Source organism: Lynx rufus, unplaced genomic scaffold, assembly GCF_022079265.1.
Source record: "Lynx rufus isolate CCGP_SWC_20201006 ecotype Redwood Valley unplaced genomic scaffold, mLynRuf1.p SCAF_5, whole genome shotgun sequence".
Classification (NCBI taxonomy): Eukaryota; Metazoa; Chordata; class Mammalia; order Carnivora; family Felidae; genus Lynx; species Lynx rufus.
In genome coordinates, this window is record NW_025814867.1 from 30477883 (window position 1) to 30491392 (window position 13510).

General features: G+C 35.9%; 1 protein-coding gene across 11 annotated transcripts in view; it reads left to right on the plus strand.

Annotated features, from left to right (window-relative positions):
- The window catches only part of CEP63 (centrosomal protein 63), a 69640-nt gene that overhangs the window by 20587 nt on the left and 35543 nt on the right, over positions 1–13510 (plus strand). For all 11 annotated transcript variants that reach the window (XM_047099275.1, XM_047099274.1, XM_047099276.1 and 8 more), the window contains 3 exons: positions 1359–1454; positions 2312–2434; positions 6839–6952. In XM_047099275.1, the coding sequence (XP_046955231.1) occupies positions 1359–1454; positions 2312–2434; positions 6839–6952 (333 nt within the window). The remainder of the gene's footprint in view (positions 1–1358; positions 1455–2311; positions 2435–6838; positions 6953–13510) is intronic.

Here is a 13510-nt window from a genome sequence, read left to right on the forward strand (position 1 = left end):
TTGTGATGAGAACTTTTTTCCCCCAAAGATTTAGATGCCTCTATTTTCTCCTTTATTGATACTGCCTATTAGGATATGAATCTCTGAGGTATTTGGTGATCACTATTTTTATCTTATTTTATTTTAAATTAATACATACAATATTATATTAGTTGTAGGTTTACAACATAACGATCTACACATTACAAAATGCTCACCATGATAAGTGTAGTTACCATCTGTCACCATACAAAGTTATTATAGTATTATTGACTATATTCTGTATGCTGTACTTTTCATCCTTCTGGTTTATTTTATAATTGTAAGTTTGTAGCTCTTAATTCCCTTCGCCAATTTTGCCCATCCCCCCTGCCTTCCTCACCTGGCAACTACCAGTTCTCTATATTTATGAATTTGTTTGTTTTGTTTTGTTTTTTAGATTCCACATATAAATGGGTGATGAGAACTTTTAAGATGTAATTGTTTTGTTTGCTTTTTTTTTTGAATGTTTATTTATTTTTGAAAGAGGGAGAGAGAGAAAAAGCACAAGTGGGGTAGGGGCAGAGAAAGGGAGAGAGAATCCCAAGCAGGCTCCGTGCTTTCAGCGTGGAGCCCGATGTGGGGCTCAGACCCACGAACCGTGAGAACATGATCTGAGCTGAAGTTGGATGCTTAACCAACTAAGCCACCCAGGCGCCCCTGTTTACTTTGTTTTTTAACTTACTGTATTGTGATTATTACCTCCTGTTCCCCATTCTCCCTCTCCCTCCTCACTAATTAATAGATGAAATTCTAACTGGTTATGGAGAGATGTAGAGAGAGACTGATGGGTATTGATGGAGGTGAGGGCTGATAACTAGCTGTGGCTGGTATCAAGCCATTGAAAAATGGTTGGGATAATGCCCTTACTCTGGTTGCTGGAACTGATTTCTTTGAAGTGGGGTAAATGGTAAAGCAGGTTCAAGCCTCCTACTGTCTTTCCATCTAACATGACTATTCTGCACTTTGATTTCTATAACTTTTTCTTAAAGTCTTACTGATTTTTGTTCAATATTCTTAGTTTTCAAGGTTTTTACAACCTTGTATCTCTTAATTTTTTCATGAGTTTTTTTAAATAAAAAATGTTGGGGAGAATAAGTCAAACAGAGCAAGTTTTCATGTACATCTAGAAATTTTAGAAAGGTTCTGTTTTCCATTTTTTGTCAGCGTTATGGATTTTTAAGTAATTAGATGTTTGATTTCCTGAGAAGTGGGGTATTACCATATACAGTTGAGAACTTGTTTTTACGGGTAAGTGCAAAGGTTATTTCCTGTTTTAAGGTTTCAAGGATATTGTTTCAATGCCAATAATGAAAAATACTACACCTTTTGGCTTCTAGGTTGTAATGTTGCGTCAACAAGTAGAAGAACATGAAAAAGTTAAACAAGAGATGGCCATGGACTATAAGCAGGAGTTAAAGAAACTACATGAAGAAGTAAGATTTTAATTATATTATGTGTTGCATAATTCTCTCTTTAACCCTTAGAATTTTGTTAACGGGCCTGTTTGGACTTCATAAAATGAGAGGTGTATATATTCTCTGGGAGGTATAGGGTTAGAAATTTATTTCTTTGTTTTTAAATTCAGGCATAGAGTCTTGTCTAATTATATGTTTGGTGCTATCTAAACAGGGATTCTAAAATGTGTTTCTCAGTTGAGTACCTGAAAGAAATAAAACCGTTTTTGTATAATACTATAAAATATTGATACCAAGAACTTATGTAAAAAATTTTAATGTTTGAGTTAAATCAGCTAGATTTTAAAAATGAAGAATCCAAAGTTTTCAAAAGCATTTTGGGATAAATAACAAAAGTAAAAATTGTAGCAACTCAATGTTATTCTCCAGATTAGGAAAAAACAACAACAACCTGCTTTTATTTTTATTTAATTCCAAAGCATTCCTCTCCTGCTTACTGAGTATCAGTGTTCCATAGGAGAATGACTCAAGAACCACAGGTCTAGAGAAAAGAAAAAAGAATTTTTATTTACTGCTTTTTTCATGGGTGGGGTTTATGGGGTCCTTAAGTGCAAGGCTATTGTAATAAAAATTAAAGTTTTGTTTAAAAAATATTTTTCCCTTGATTTTTTCTTTGATGCAATATCTTTCTGTTCTAGTGTTTATTTTTTATATGCAAGTTTGAGTCGTTTGTATTTAATTTGCAAATCTAACATGCTCAGTCTATTTTCAGTAGTCCTGTTTAGCACTGCTCTTGCTTTCATAATACCAGTTTGTTCCACCATGACTGTTTACAAATTCTTAAATTTTAAGTCTAGAAATAACTGTGTCTACAGTTAGGCAGACTGAAAAGAAGCTATGAAAGACTACAGAAAAAGCATATAAGGGACTTCAGAGGAAACACCAAAAATCACAGGGAAGATCGATCTGAAATTGAGAGGTTAACTGGAAAAATAGAGGTATGTTCATGGTAATAATTTCTTCATAGTGGTTGGCAGACTTCCTGTAGGAAGTTGCTCTTTCTAGAAATGGTACTAGTTCTGAACCTGGTTTTCTGCCGTCTCCAGGACTGGCGTGGAGCTATTTCAAAGGTACATCCTGTCATCACCTGGTCTTCTGTGGTTAATGGGGTTATTACCTATCAGTAGTTTCCAGTGGGTCACTACCACCCTTTGAGGGCATTTGGAAATGTACGGACACATTACTTTGGTTGTCCAAATGACTGGGAGTGAAACTGGTGTTTAGGGGACAGGGACTAGGGATTCTAAACATGCCCAGGGCCACACTACACAGGAAGGGTTACTGTCCCCAAAATGCCAATATTGAGAAACATTGACCACCAGTCACTACCAGTCCTCCATGGGCAGTGTCCTTGTCTTATTTACCACCTAATAGAATAGGGGTTAGTAAATGTTGAAAGTACTTGGCTTTTTGTACAGAATACTGTGCATATCAGATTGCTTATCCTCAGTTCCCGTTTAGATGTAGTAAGCCATTTACTCCCTTCTTTGCTAACTTTCTTTTTATTAAGGCAGAGTAACTCTGGTTATTGTGTATGTTGATTCCCAGAGGACCTAAGGGAGGTGGTGAGTTAACACTGCCAAGAGTGAAGGAAGAAACAGCATGAGGCTGTCACTCTTTTCTGTGGTATCTGCCTCTCCCCTCCTCTCTCTATGCCATTGGTCCTCCAGTGTACCAAGAATCACCAGAGTCCTCTTTAGGCTGTCAGAGATTCTGCTCCAGTAGTATGATGTGGGGCCTAGGAATCTGCATTTTATCTAGCTCCCCTGGGTGTTTGTAATTTGAGAAGTATTGTTCAACATCTCTCTATGAGCATCTGTCACCCACAAATACCATTATTACTATTTAGAATTGTAATTTCTATATTTAGTGTTCTTTTACATCATAATATTTTTATACATTCGAGGAGCCTAGACTCAGAGGACTATGCAGATACTGCTTCCTTTCTAGGCATCTTCAGCGATACCTGAGGTTTTCTCCCCAGACTCCTCATCTTCCTCTTGTTCCTCATTACCACTTCCTGGCCATTCTCTTTTCTACCTTAAGACCCCATCTTTGATCTTCATGTCTTCAGCCTGTATCCCCTACCAATATACATACAACCAAAGTCGTCATCTTCTGATCCTTGGGTTATTTCCCTAGCTTAGAGGTTTCAGCTTCCAGGACGCTGTCACTGTCTCCAACAATACACTTACCATAATTCTTAAAGGTTTCAGTATCTACAAGGATGATACTTATATGACTCTGGTCTTTGAATTCCTTGTTGTTCTTTCCTCCATGGACATATTGATCTCCTCCTTATCTCATCCACCCATTCCCGCTGCTGTTCCTTAGGTATCGTCATGACCAAACTTGCAACCCTCCTGGAATCACATTTTTGAGCATTTCATTCTTTGACTACCATCCTTCTCTTTTTAGCTCACTTCCTCTAGTCCCTTGACTCTCAATAGTCACTTGATCCCATCCCCAAGTAATTGAACTCTGCCACCTTTTCACTGCTGCATACCTATCTCATGCCTTCATGTGTCAGTCATTACCCAGCTTCAATTCCATGGTAACATTCCTTGTATTCCCCTTCAGCTCCTGTGTCCCTCTCTTACTTCATCATATTTGCTTGGCAAAACCATAACTCTAGTTAAATCCAGCTTTCTGCCCAGTCTCTACTTGCCATGTGTGGTAGACCGTGGCTGGAGAAAAACATAATCATGCTGACTGGCCTCATTTTAAATTCATGGTCACTTCCTCAAATAAGTCGCAATGCTACCCAGAAACATACTATATTTCCCTTCACTCTGCTACTTTCCATAATGACTATTTCATACTTTCTCTTTTCTCAAACTTTCGACACTTTTTTCCACATTCTTATATTTGGATGATGATCTTGCTTTCCATTTCATTGAGAAAATAGAAGCAATAAGAAGAGATTTTCACAGACTTCTGACACTATATCTTCCCACCTGTTTGCATCTGTGCCCATATACTTTGCCTTCTTGCTGGTGGAACTGCCCATACTCTCCCCGATCCTTACCCAAGACATGGCTCCAGCGATTCTTCTCTCTTCTGCATCCTCCCTTCCTTCATACTGGATATTTCCACCATCATCCAGATTTCTCCCCTCTTAAATCCTCTTTTGACCTCTCTTTCTCTGGATGCTGCCCCATTTTTTTCTTCATTTTTCAAAAATGTTTGTTTTTGAGAGAGAGGGCAAGCAGGGTAGGGGCAGAGACAGAGGGAGACACAGAATCTGAAGCAGGCTTCAGGCTCTGAGCTGTAAGCACAGAGCCCAACGTGGGGCTCGAACTTTTGAAATCATCTGTGACCTGAGCTGAAGTCAGATGCTTAACTGACTGAGCCACCCCGGCACCCATTTTCCTTCATTTTATAACTAAACTACTTTAGGCATCTGTACTGGTCTCCAATTCCTCATTGTCCATTTTTCTTGCACTCGATCAATAAGGCCTTTGCCCCCTCAACTCTGCAGAAGCTATTTACTTGGAGGTCACCAATGACTTGTACCTGAAAATAGTTCCTTGATTTGACTTAGAGAACAGCCATACTTTCCTGGGCTTTCTCCTACCTTGTTAACCAGTCCTCTCAATCTCTTTTGATCCCCAACCTTTTACCATTGGAATACCCTAGGGTAGTGTCATTGGACCTCTTCTTTTTTCTATCCATGCTCCCTCCCTTGGTGATATCATCCAGTCTTGTAGTTTTTAGCACTGTATATATGTTGATAATTCCCACTTTTATATATCCAGCCTTGACCTGTCCTTTTTGCTACAGAATAATTTTTCCAACTGCCTGTTTCAGCTGTTTCACATCTCCACCTTGATACCTAAAGCTGTGTCACACTTCATACTGGTTTTCTCTTCCCCATCTACCAGCACCATTCCTGTTTCAGTTAATGGCAACTCCATTGCTCAACTTCTCAAGCCTAAAACCTTGGAGTCACCCTCGACTTCTCTTTTCTCCACACAGCAGCCAGAATGATTCTGTTGTAATTATGTCAAATCATGTCCTCTCCTCTACAAAAAACCTTCTAGTAGCTTCTCTCAAAAGCTGAAGTGATCCTGATGACCTACACAGTCTTGCTCCTTGTTAACTGACCTTTCTCTACCTACTTTTCCTTTTACTCCATTCAAGCCATACCTCGTTGCTTGCCCTTAAACATACCAGGACATTTCTACCAGTTCAACCTTTGTACTTGCCTTTCCATCTTCCCAGAATAGTATGACTTCATCCCTATCTCCCTGGGAATTTAAATGTTACTCAGTCTGGCCATCCTTTTTTTAAAATTGCAACTCCCAACTCTGAGCACTGTGTGCTCCATTTTCTCTAAAATAGGTATTATCATGTAATGTATTATACAGTGAATGTGTTGTCTATTGCCAATTGAATGGGGCTAGGATTTTGTTTGTTTTTGTTAACTGTTGTATCCCCAATCCCTAGAATAGCCCCTGGCATATATAGGAGAATGAATGAATGAGTGAATGAATGATTATCAGAAAGCTGGTTAACTGTGATTACCCCCAAGTTAGCATGAGACTTCTGGAGTTGAGGGTCCTAGAGAACAGTGATAGAAATCCCTTTGATTTTCATAACTCATAATTTCATATATTATATGATCATAAATCATATTTTCATAATCATATTTTCATAAATATTGGGCTCATCTTCTTTGTTGTTCATGCAACTTGTAGTGACCCATCATTAATTTTGACTGTTCCACTTTGGGTTACAAATATCTGTTAAAATTTAGTACAGATCTCCCATTGTTATTCAAGTTCTTGCAGTTGTTCTGTTGAGACGGTAAAAATCTGGATATCAAAGGGTATTCTGCTTTAGGAATCTATTTGGTTCCTGAATTTCAGATACTGAGAAGAATTGGGCTACGGAGGGACTCACCTGAAAATTTATTTGATCTGTTCAGTTTCTGTGTTTGGATATCAAGAATTGGTAGCAGGATCTCCTCATAATCATATTTTGAAATTTTAGTTCTCTTCAGATCAGTTTTCTGAAGAACATCACAAAAAATGATAACAACCTTTAGGTGGCAGCAAATCTGTGAAAACCATCGTGGACCCAGTATTCAGCATCTGTGCTTCATACTCTTCACCATTAGGGTGTTAAATTTAGAGAGACAGATCTCCAGAGGCTCAGTATGTCAGGAATTTAGTGTTGCTCTCCAGTTCTATCAGCTAAGTGAGTAATGGAGCTCCTGCTGGGGAGTAAGGTGTGTGTATACCCAGGGACGAGGGGAAAAATTAAAGTAAGAATGAATCTGGGAAGCATGACAGTAAGGAGAAGCACTTAGAAGTTAAGTACCTTAATTGCCTCTTCAGGAATTTCGTCAGAAATCACTGGACTGGGAGAAGCAACGCCTGATTTATCAGCAACAGGTATCTTCTCTGGAAGCACAGAGGAAGGCTTTGGCAGAACAATCAGAGATAATTCAGGTAGGTTTAAACCATTTTAAAAAAAGAGGCGGAGAAGTCTTGATGACATTGGCACTAGCTGAACGCAGTACACGGGTGCTGTCTCATATCTGCTCACGTCTTTGTGCCACATGCTCCTTTGCCTGCTCCCTCCCTCCCTTGTGCTCTCTTGCCCTCTCACTCTGTAGCTGTCTGGTTCTCCTGCTCACTACATGCTCACGTTCACGTCATTCTCCTAATCTTGGTCTTCCCTTTTTCTCCCCCTCTGTCCTTCCCCTTCTCCCTCTCTCTACCTCTGTTCTTTCTCTGTTTTCTTTTCCATTTCTTTGGTGTTTGGCTGTTTCTGGCTCTTGCCTTGGCTCCACTTCTGTGTCTCGCTCGGTTTCTGATAGCTGGGGTACCTTGGCTGAGATGCCTCCGCCAGGGAGCCTCAGATCGGCTGCTGTTTGCATACAGATACTAAGAGATTCATACTGCACTGATGTGCATACTAACTCAAAGTATCTTTGTGGTGACAGATACTTTTTAGAACTGTAGGAAAAACCTTTTTTTAAATGAACTGGTGGCTTAAGCAGAACTAAAAAATTGCTACCTAATTTGGGGATATTGCTTCTTAGAATACACTCATTTTGTATGCTTTTCCAATTAAAAACCAAGAACATAAAAGGAAATGAACATAGAGGGGAGTAAATATTTGTGACCATTCATTGTGTGCCAGACAGAGTCTCAGTGCTTCTTCTAGAAGCAGTTATCTGGAATATATTGTTCTGTGTTATCTCTTTCATTTGATAATCTGTCAAGGTTGGTAGGGAATTACTGGAGAAATTACAAGAGCTGAAGGAAAACCTTAAAAAAATATATTTAAAAAAAAGTCTGCATTATTTTCTACTTTAAGTCTCAGTAATGTTTTGGCTTTTAATCATTCCCCTGAAATAACAGCTGGCTGATAAAGTACCATGAATGCTGTGCTGTGAGTAACTCTGGTCAGGTGGCACGAGGGGCCTCCAGCAACCTCAAGGAGGAAAATTATTTACTAGGCTGCAGCAAGCTATGCAGTCAGAGTGGGCCAAACTATTTATGTTTGCACAGTGCTTTAGCATTCACGTAAAAAAAAAACTCTGGTCTAGACTTTTTAGTTCTCAATTACTCATCTGTGGAGTGTGCTTACTATTGATTGCAAATCCTTTTTTCAAATTACTATTGTGATTACTCTGCATAATTAAACCTCATTGTTGGTAAAAGTGAGATTTTTATTTACCGTAATTCAGCTAGGCTAGAAGAAGAAGCCTTTAAAAAGCCAGCACTTGTTTTCCCTACTAAGGGTGTTTGAATTATTCTTCTGATACTCTGCCTGCTAAACTCAAAAAATGTTACTGATAATATATTTCTCTTTCTTCCTTAGCAAGCTAAACAAAATTAAATCTTCATGTGATTCAGGAGCGTCATTAAAAAAAAAGAAAAAAACTTTTAAATGAATTTCTGTATAGTTGTTACCCAACATTAGATGGTTACCATCATTTTGCCAGTCTTTTTTTTTTTTAATTGTGGTAGAAAACACTTTAAAATTTACCATGTTAATGATTTTAAAGGGTATGGTATAGTAATGTTAACTATATGCATAGAGTTGTGTAACAGGTCTCTAAAACTTTTCTCACTTGCAAAACTAGGCACCCATTGAACAACAGCTCATTTTGCTAGTCTTATTTCATCCTTCTCCCCTTTTTTTATCTTTGGCTGGAATATTGCAAAGCAAATTACAGAAACTGTCATATTTCCTCACAGATAAGGACTTTAAAAATTATAATATACTAGTACTACATTAACAGAATAAATGATCTATTAACATAATTTAATGTTTACTCTATTCGGACTTCCCCGGTTGTCTGAAGTTATGTCTTTTTACAGTTGGATGTTTAAATTGGAATCCAGTCAAGGTTGACACATTACATTTTTACGATATGTGAATCACCATTGAACAATAAAGGGAGAAAATCTGGGTGATTGGATAAATGGATATCACATCTACACTTCCCCAAGTTTTTAAAAACTCTTGATGTAGACTTTTTTCTTATCCATTTTTTAACATTTAAAAGTGGAGTTCATAGTAACTTCTCAATCTTTGAGTCATTTATTTGTTCAAGTTCTTTCTTCTGGTCAGCTATTAAAGTTATATAATACATGTTCATTTTAGAAAAATGAGAAAATGTGGATGACATGAGAAGTAAATAAAATAACCCATAATTCTGTCCTTTAGAGAGTTAGTTACCATGATTTACATGTTGGTATAAATTTCTTCCAACTTTTACTATGCTTATCTGCAGTTATATACTGCAGTCATGTACCTTTAGTAGGAAAACATTGTTATGTGTGTGTGGGAATATGTATCCTTGGTTTTTAGATTCCACATATAAGTGAAATCATACAGTTTTTGTCTTTCTGTCTGACTTATTTCACTTAGCATAATGGCCTCTAGGTCCATTCATGTTGTCACAGTGGCAAGATTTCATTTTTTTTAATGACAGAGTAATATTCCATTATAATAGAATATGAATATATATGCACACACCCCACATCTTCTTTACCTGTTTATCTATTAATGGACACTTAGGTTGTTTCCATGTCTTGGCTGTTACAAGCAGTGCTGTAGTGAACATAAGGGTACATACATCTCTTTGAGTTGATATTTTTGTTTTCAGCTAAAGACCCAGGAATGGAATTACTGGATCATATGGCAATTCTATTTTTAATTTTTTGAGGAGCCCTCAGACTTTTTTCTGTAGTGGCTGTACCAATTTATATTCCCATCAGCATTGTATAACGTCTCCCTTTTCTCCACTCAGTAATACTTGTCTTTTTGATACTAGCCACTCTGACAGGTGTAATGTGATACTTCATTATGATTTTGATTTGCATTTCTCTGATGATGAGTGATGTGTAGCATCTTTTCATGTGCCTGTTGGCCATCTGTATGTCTTTGGAAAAATGACTATTCGTTTTTATTTTATTTTATTTTATTTTATTTTATTTTATTTTATTTTATTTTATTTTATTATTTTCCTCTGCCCATTTTAAAATCAGGTTTGGTTTTTTGATATTAAGTTGTGTAAGTTCTTTATATATTTTGGATTTTAACTCCTTATCATATGTATGACTTGCAAGTATCTTCTCCCATTCAGCAGATTGCCTGTTTGTTTTGTTTATGGTTTCTTTTATTGTGGAAAATGTTTTTAGGTTGATGTAATTCCATTTGTATATTTTAGCTTTTGTTGCCCTTGCCACAGGAGACTGGTCCAACAAAATATTGCTAAGACTGATGTCAGAGCTTACTGCCTGTGTTTTCTTCGAGGAGTTTTATGGTTTCACTTTTTATGTACAAGTCTTTAATCTATTTTGAATTTTTGTATGAAGTGTAAGATAGTGGTCCAGTTTCATTCTTGTGCATGTAGCTGTCTAGTTTTCCCATCATTTGTTCAAGAGACTGTTTTTCCCCTTTGTATGTTCTTGTCTCCTTTGTCATAGATTAATTGACCATATAAGCGTGGGTTTGCTTCTGGTTTCTATTCTGTTCCACTGATATATGTGTCTGTTTTCATACCGGTATCTTACTGCATTAGTTACTATAGCTTCGTAGTATAGTTTGAAATTAGGGGGCATGATACCTCCTGCTTTGTTCTTCTTTCTTAAGATTGCTTTGGCTACTTGGCATTTTTTGTAGTTCCATAGAAATATTAGGATTCTTTGTTATAGTTCTGTGAAAAATGCCATTGATATTTTGATGGGGATTGCCTTGAATTTATAGATTGCTTTGGGTAGTATAGACATTTTAATTCTTTTAATTTATGAACATGGAATATATCTTTCTATTTATGTTGTTTTCAGTTTCTTTCATCAATGTCTTACGGTTTTCAGTGTACAGATCTTTCACCTTATTGATTAAATTTATTCCTAGGTGTTTTATTCTTTTTGATGCAATTGTAATTGCAATTATTTTTGCAGTGGCATTTTTCTGATAGCTCATTATTAGTGTGCACAAATACACTACTATGTTAGTATGTTAATTTTGTATCCTACAGCTTTACTGAATTCATTTATTAGTTCTAGCAGTTTTTTCTGTAGTCTTTAGGGCTTTCTTTATGTAGTGTCATACTGTGCAAATTTTGACAGTTTTACTTTTTCCTTTCCAATTTTGATGGCCTTTTATTTCTTTTTCTTGTCTAATCACTGTGGCTAGGACTTCTAACACTATGTTGAATAAAAGTGGTGAGAGTGGGCATCCTTGTCTTACTCCTGATCTTAGAGGAAAAGCTTTCAGCTTTTTACTGTTGAGTAAGTAGGTTAGCTGTGGATTTGTCATTTATGCCCTTTATTATGTTGAGATATGTTTCCTGTATATCCACTTTATTAGGAGTTTTTATCATAATGGATATTGAATTATCAAATGCTTTTTCTGCAACTATTGAGATGATCCTGTGATTTTTATCTTTCATTTTGTGGTGTCTCACATTGATTGGTTTGTGGGTATTGAACCATCCTTATGTTCCTGGAATAAATCCCATTTGATCATGATATATGATCCTTTTAATGTATTGTTGAATTCAGTTTGCTAATATTCTATTGAGGATTTTTGCATCTGTGTTCATCAGGGATGTTGACTTGTAAATTTCTCTTTTTTTGTGGTGTCTTTGGTTTTGATATTAGGGTAATTAATACTGGCCTCATAAAATGAATTTGGAAGCATTCCTTACTCTTCAGTATTTTGGAATAATTTGAGAAGGGTAGATACTAACTCTTGTTTAAATGTTTTGTAGAATTTACCTATAAAGCCGTCTAGTTTTGGACTTTTGTGTTTTGGGAGTTTTAAAATTACTGCTTCAATTTCATTACTTGTAGTTGGTCTATCCAGATTTTCTATTTATGTGTGACTTAGTCTTGGAAGGTTGTGTGTTTCTAGGAATTTATCCATTCTAGGTTTTCCAGTTTGTTGGCATGTAATTGTTTGTGGTAGCCTTTTATGATCCTTTGTATTTTCTGTGGTGTCATTTGTAACTCTTATTTATTTTGTCCTTCTCTCTCTTTAGTTTTTTTTCTTATGAATATGCCTGGAGGTTTATCAGTTTTGTTTATCTTTTCAAAGAACCAGTTTTTAGTTTCATTGCTCTTTTCTGTTTTATTTCTCTATTTCATTTATTTCCTCTGACCTTTATTGTTTCTTCCTTCTACTAACTTTAGGCTTTGTTCTTCTTTTCCTAGTTCCTTTATGTGTAAAGTTACATTGTTCATTTGAGATTTTTGTTTCTTGATTTAGGCCTCTATAAGAACTTCCCTCTTAAAACTACTTTTGATACATTGTTTCCATTTTCATTTGTTTCAAGGTATTTTTTTCTTTCAATTTTGTTGTTGTTGTTGACCTATTAGTTGTTTATAGCGTGTTGTTTAGTCTCCAGGTGTTTGTGTTTTTTCCAATTTTCTTCTTGCAGTCAATTTCTATTTTCATATTATTGGGGTCAGAAAGGATGCTTCATATGATTTCAATCTTATTGAATTTATTGTGGTTTGTTTTGTGGTTTAACATGTGGTCTGTCCTGGAGAATGTTCCATGTACACTCGAGAAGAGTGTATTTTGCAGTTTTTGGATGACATGTTTCGTTTATGTCTGTTAAATCCATCTGGTCTAATGTGTCCTTTAAAGCCAGTGTTTACTTACTGGTTTTCTGTCTGGCTAGTCTATTCATTCAGGTAGGGTGTTAAAGTCATCTACTATTTATTATATTATTGTCAGTTCTCTCTTTATGTCATTTAATCTTTTCCTTATTATGTAGGTGCACTAAGCATTTTATAATACAATATTTTATTTAACTTTCACGCTTAAGCTTTTCCTTTTTAAATATGACAAATCAACAAATGTATAGTAATAATGATTGCAAAGGAGTCCAGTATACTATTAAATGTACCATAATTTATGTAACCAATCCCTAATTATAGAACATGTAGTTTTTTTACTTTTTCACTCTTGTAAATAGTACTTGGTTGAATGTCTTTATATAAACATCTAGGAGAATATGTCCATTTATATTGTTAAGAAATGGCCCTAGAAGTGAAATTGCTGCATCCATGTAGTTGTCTTAAAGATTTTAATATATATTGGCAAAGTACTCTCTAAAGTTTTGTTGATACAGACTTTCACCAGCAGTGTTTGAGATTGTCCATTTCCTCACACTTTACCAATGTTGGGCACTATTATTTCTTTTAATTTCCCCTACTTCTAGACTTGTCTTTGCCAATCTTATAGGTGAAAAAATATGGTATCTGATTATTTGTTTTTAATTTGCATTTCTTTAATTATGAATTAGGTTGAGCATTTTTTCATGTACTTGCAGACATTTCCAGTTTTTGTAAATGTTTTATGTCCTCTGCCCATTTTTCTTTTAGTATATTTATATTTTACTATTTTGAAATAGCTTTTCATACATTACCTATATTATTAGCCCTTAGCCGTTTTGTTGCAATTGTGGATATTTTCCTATTTGACCTTAATTTTTGCCTAATTTTTTTTTGGAAATACAGTTGTTTCATAAACAA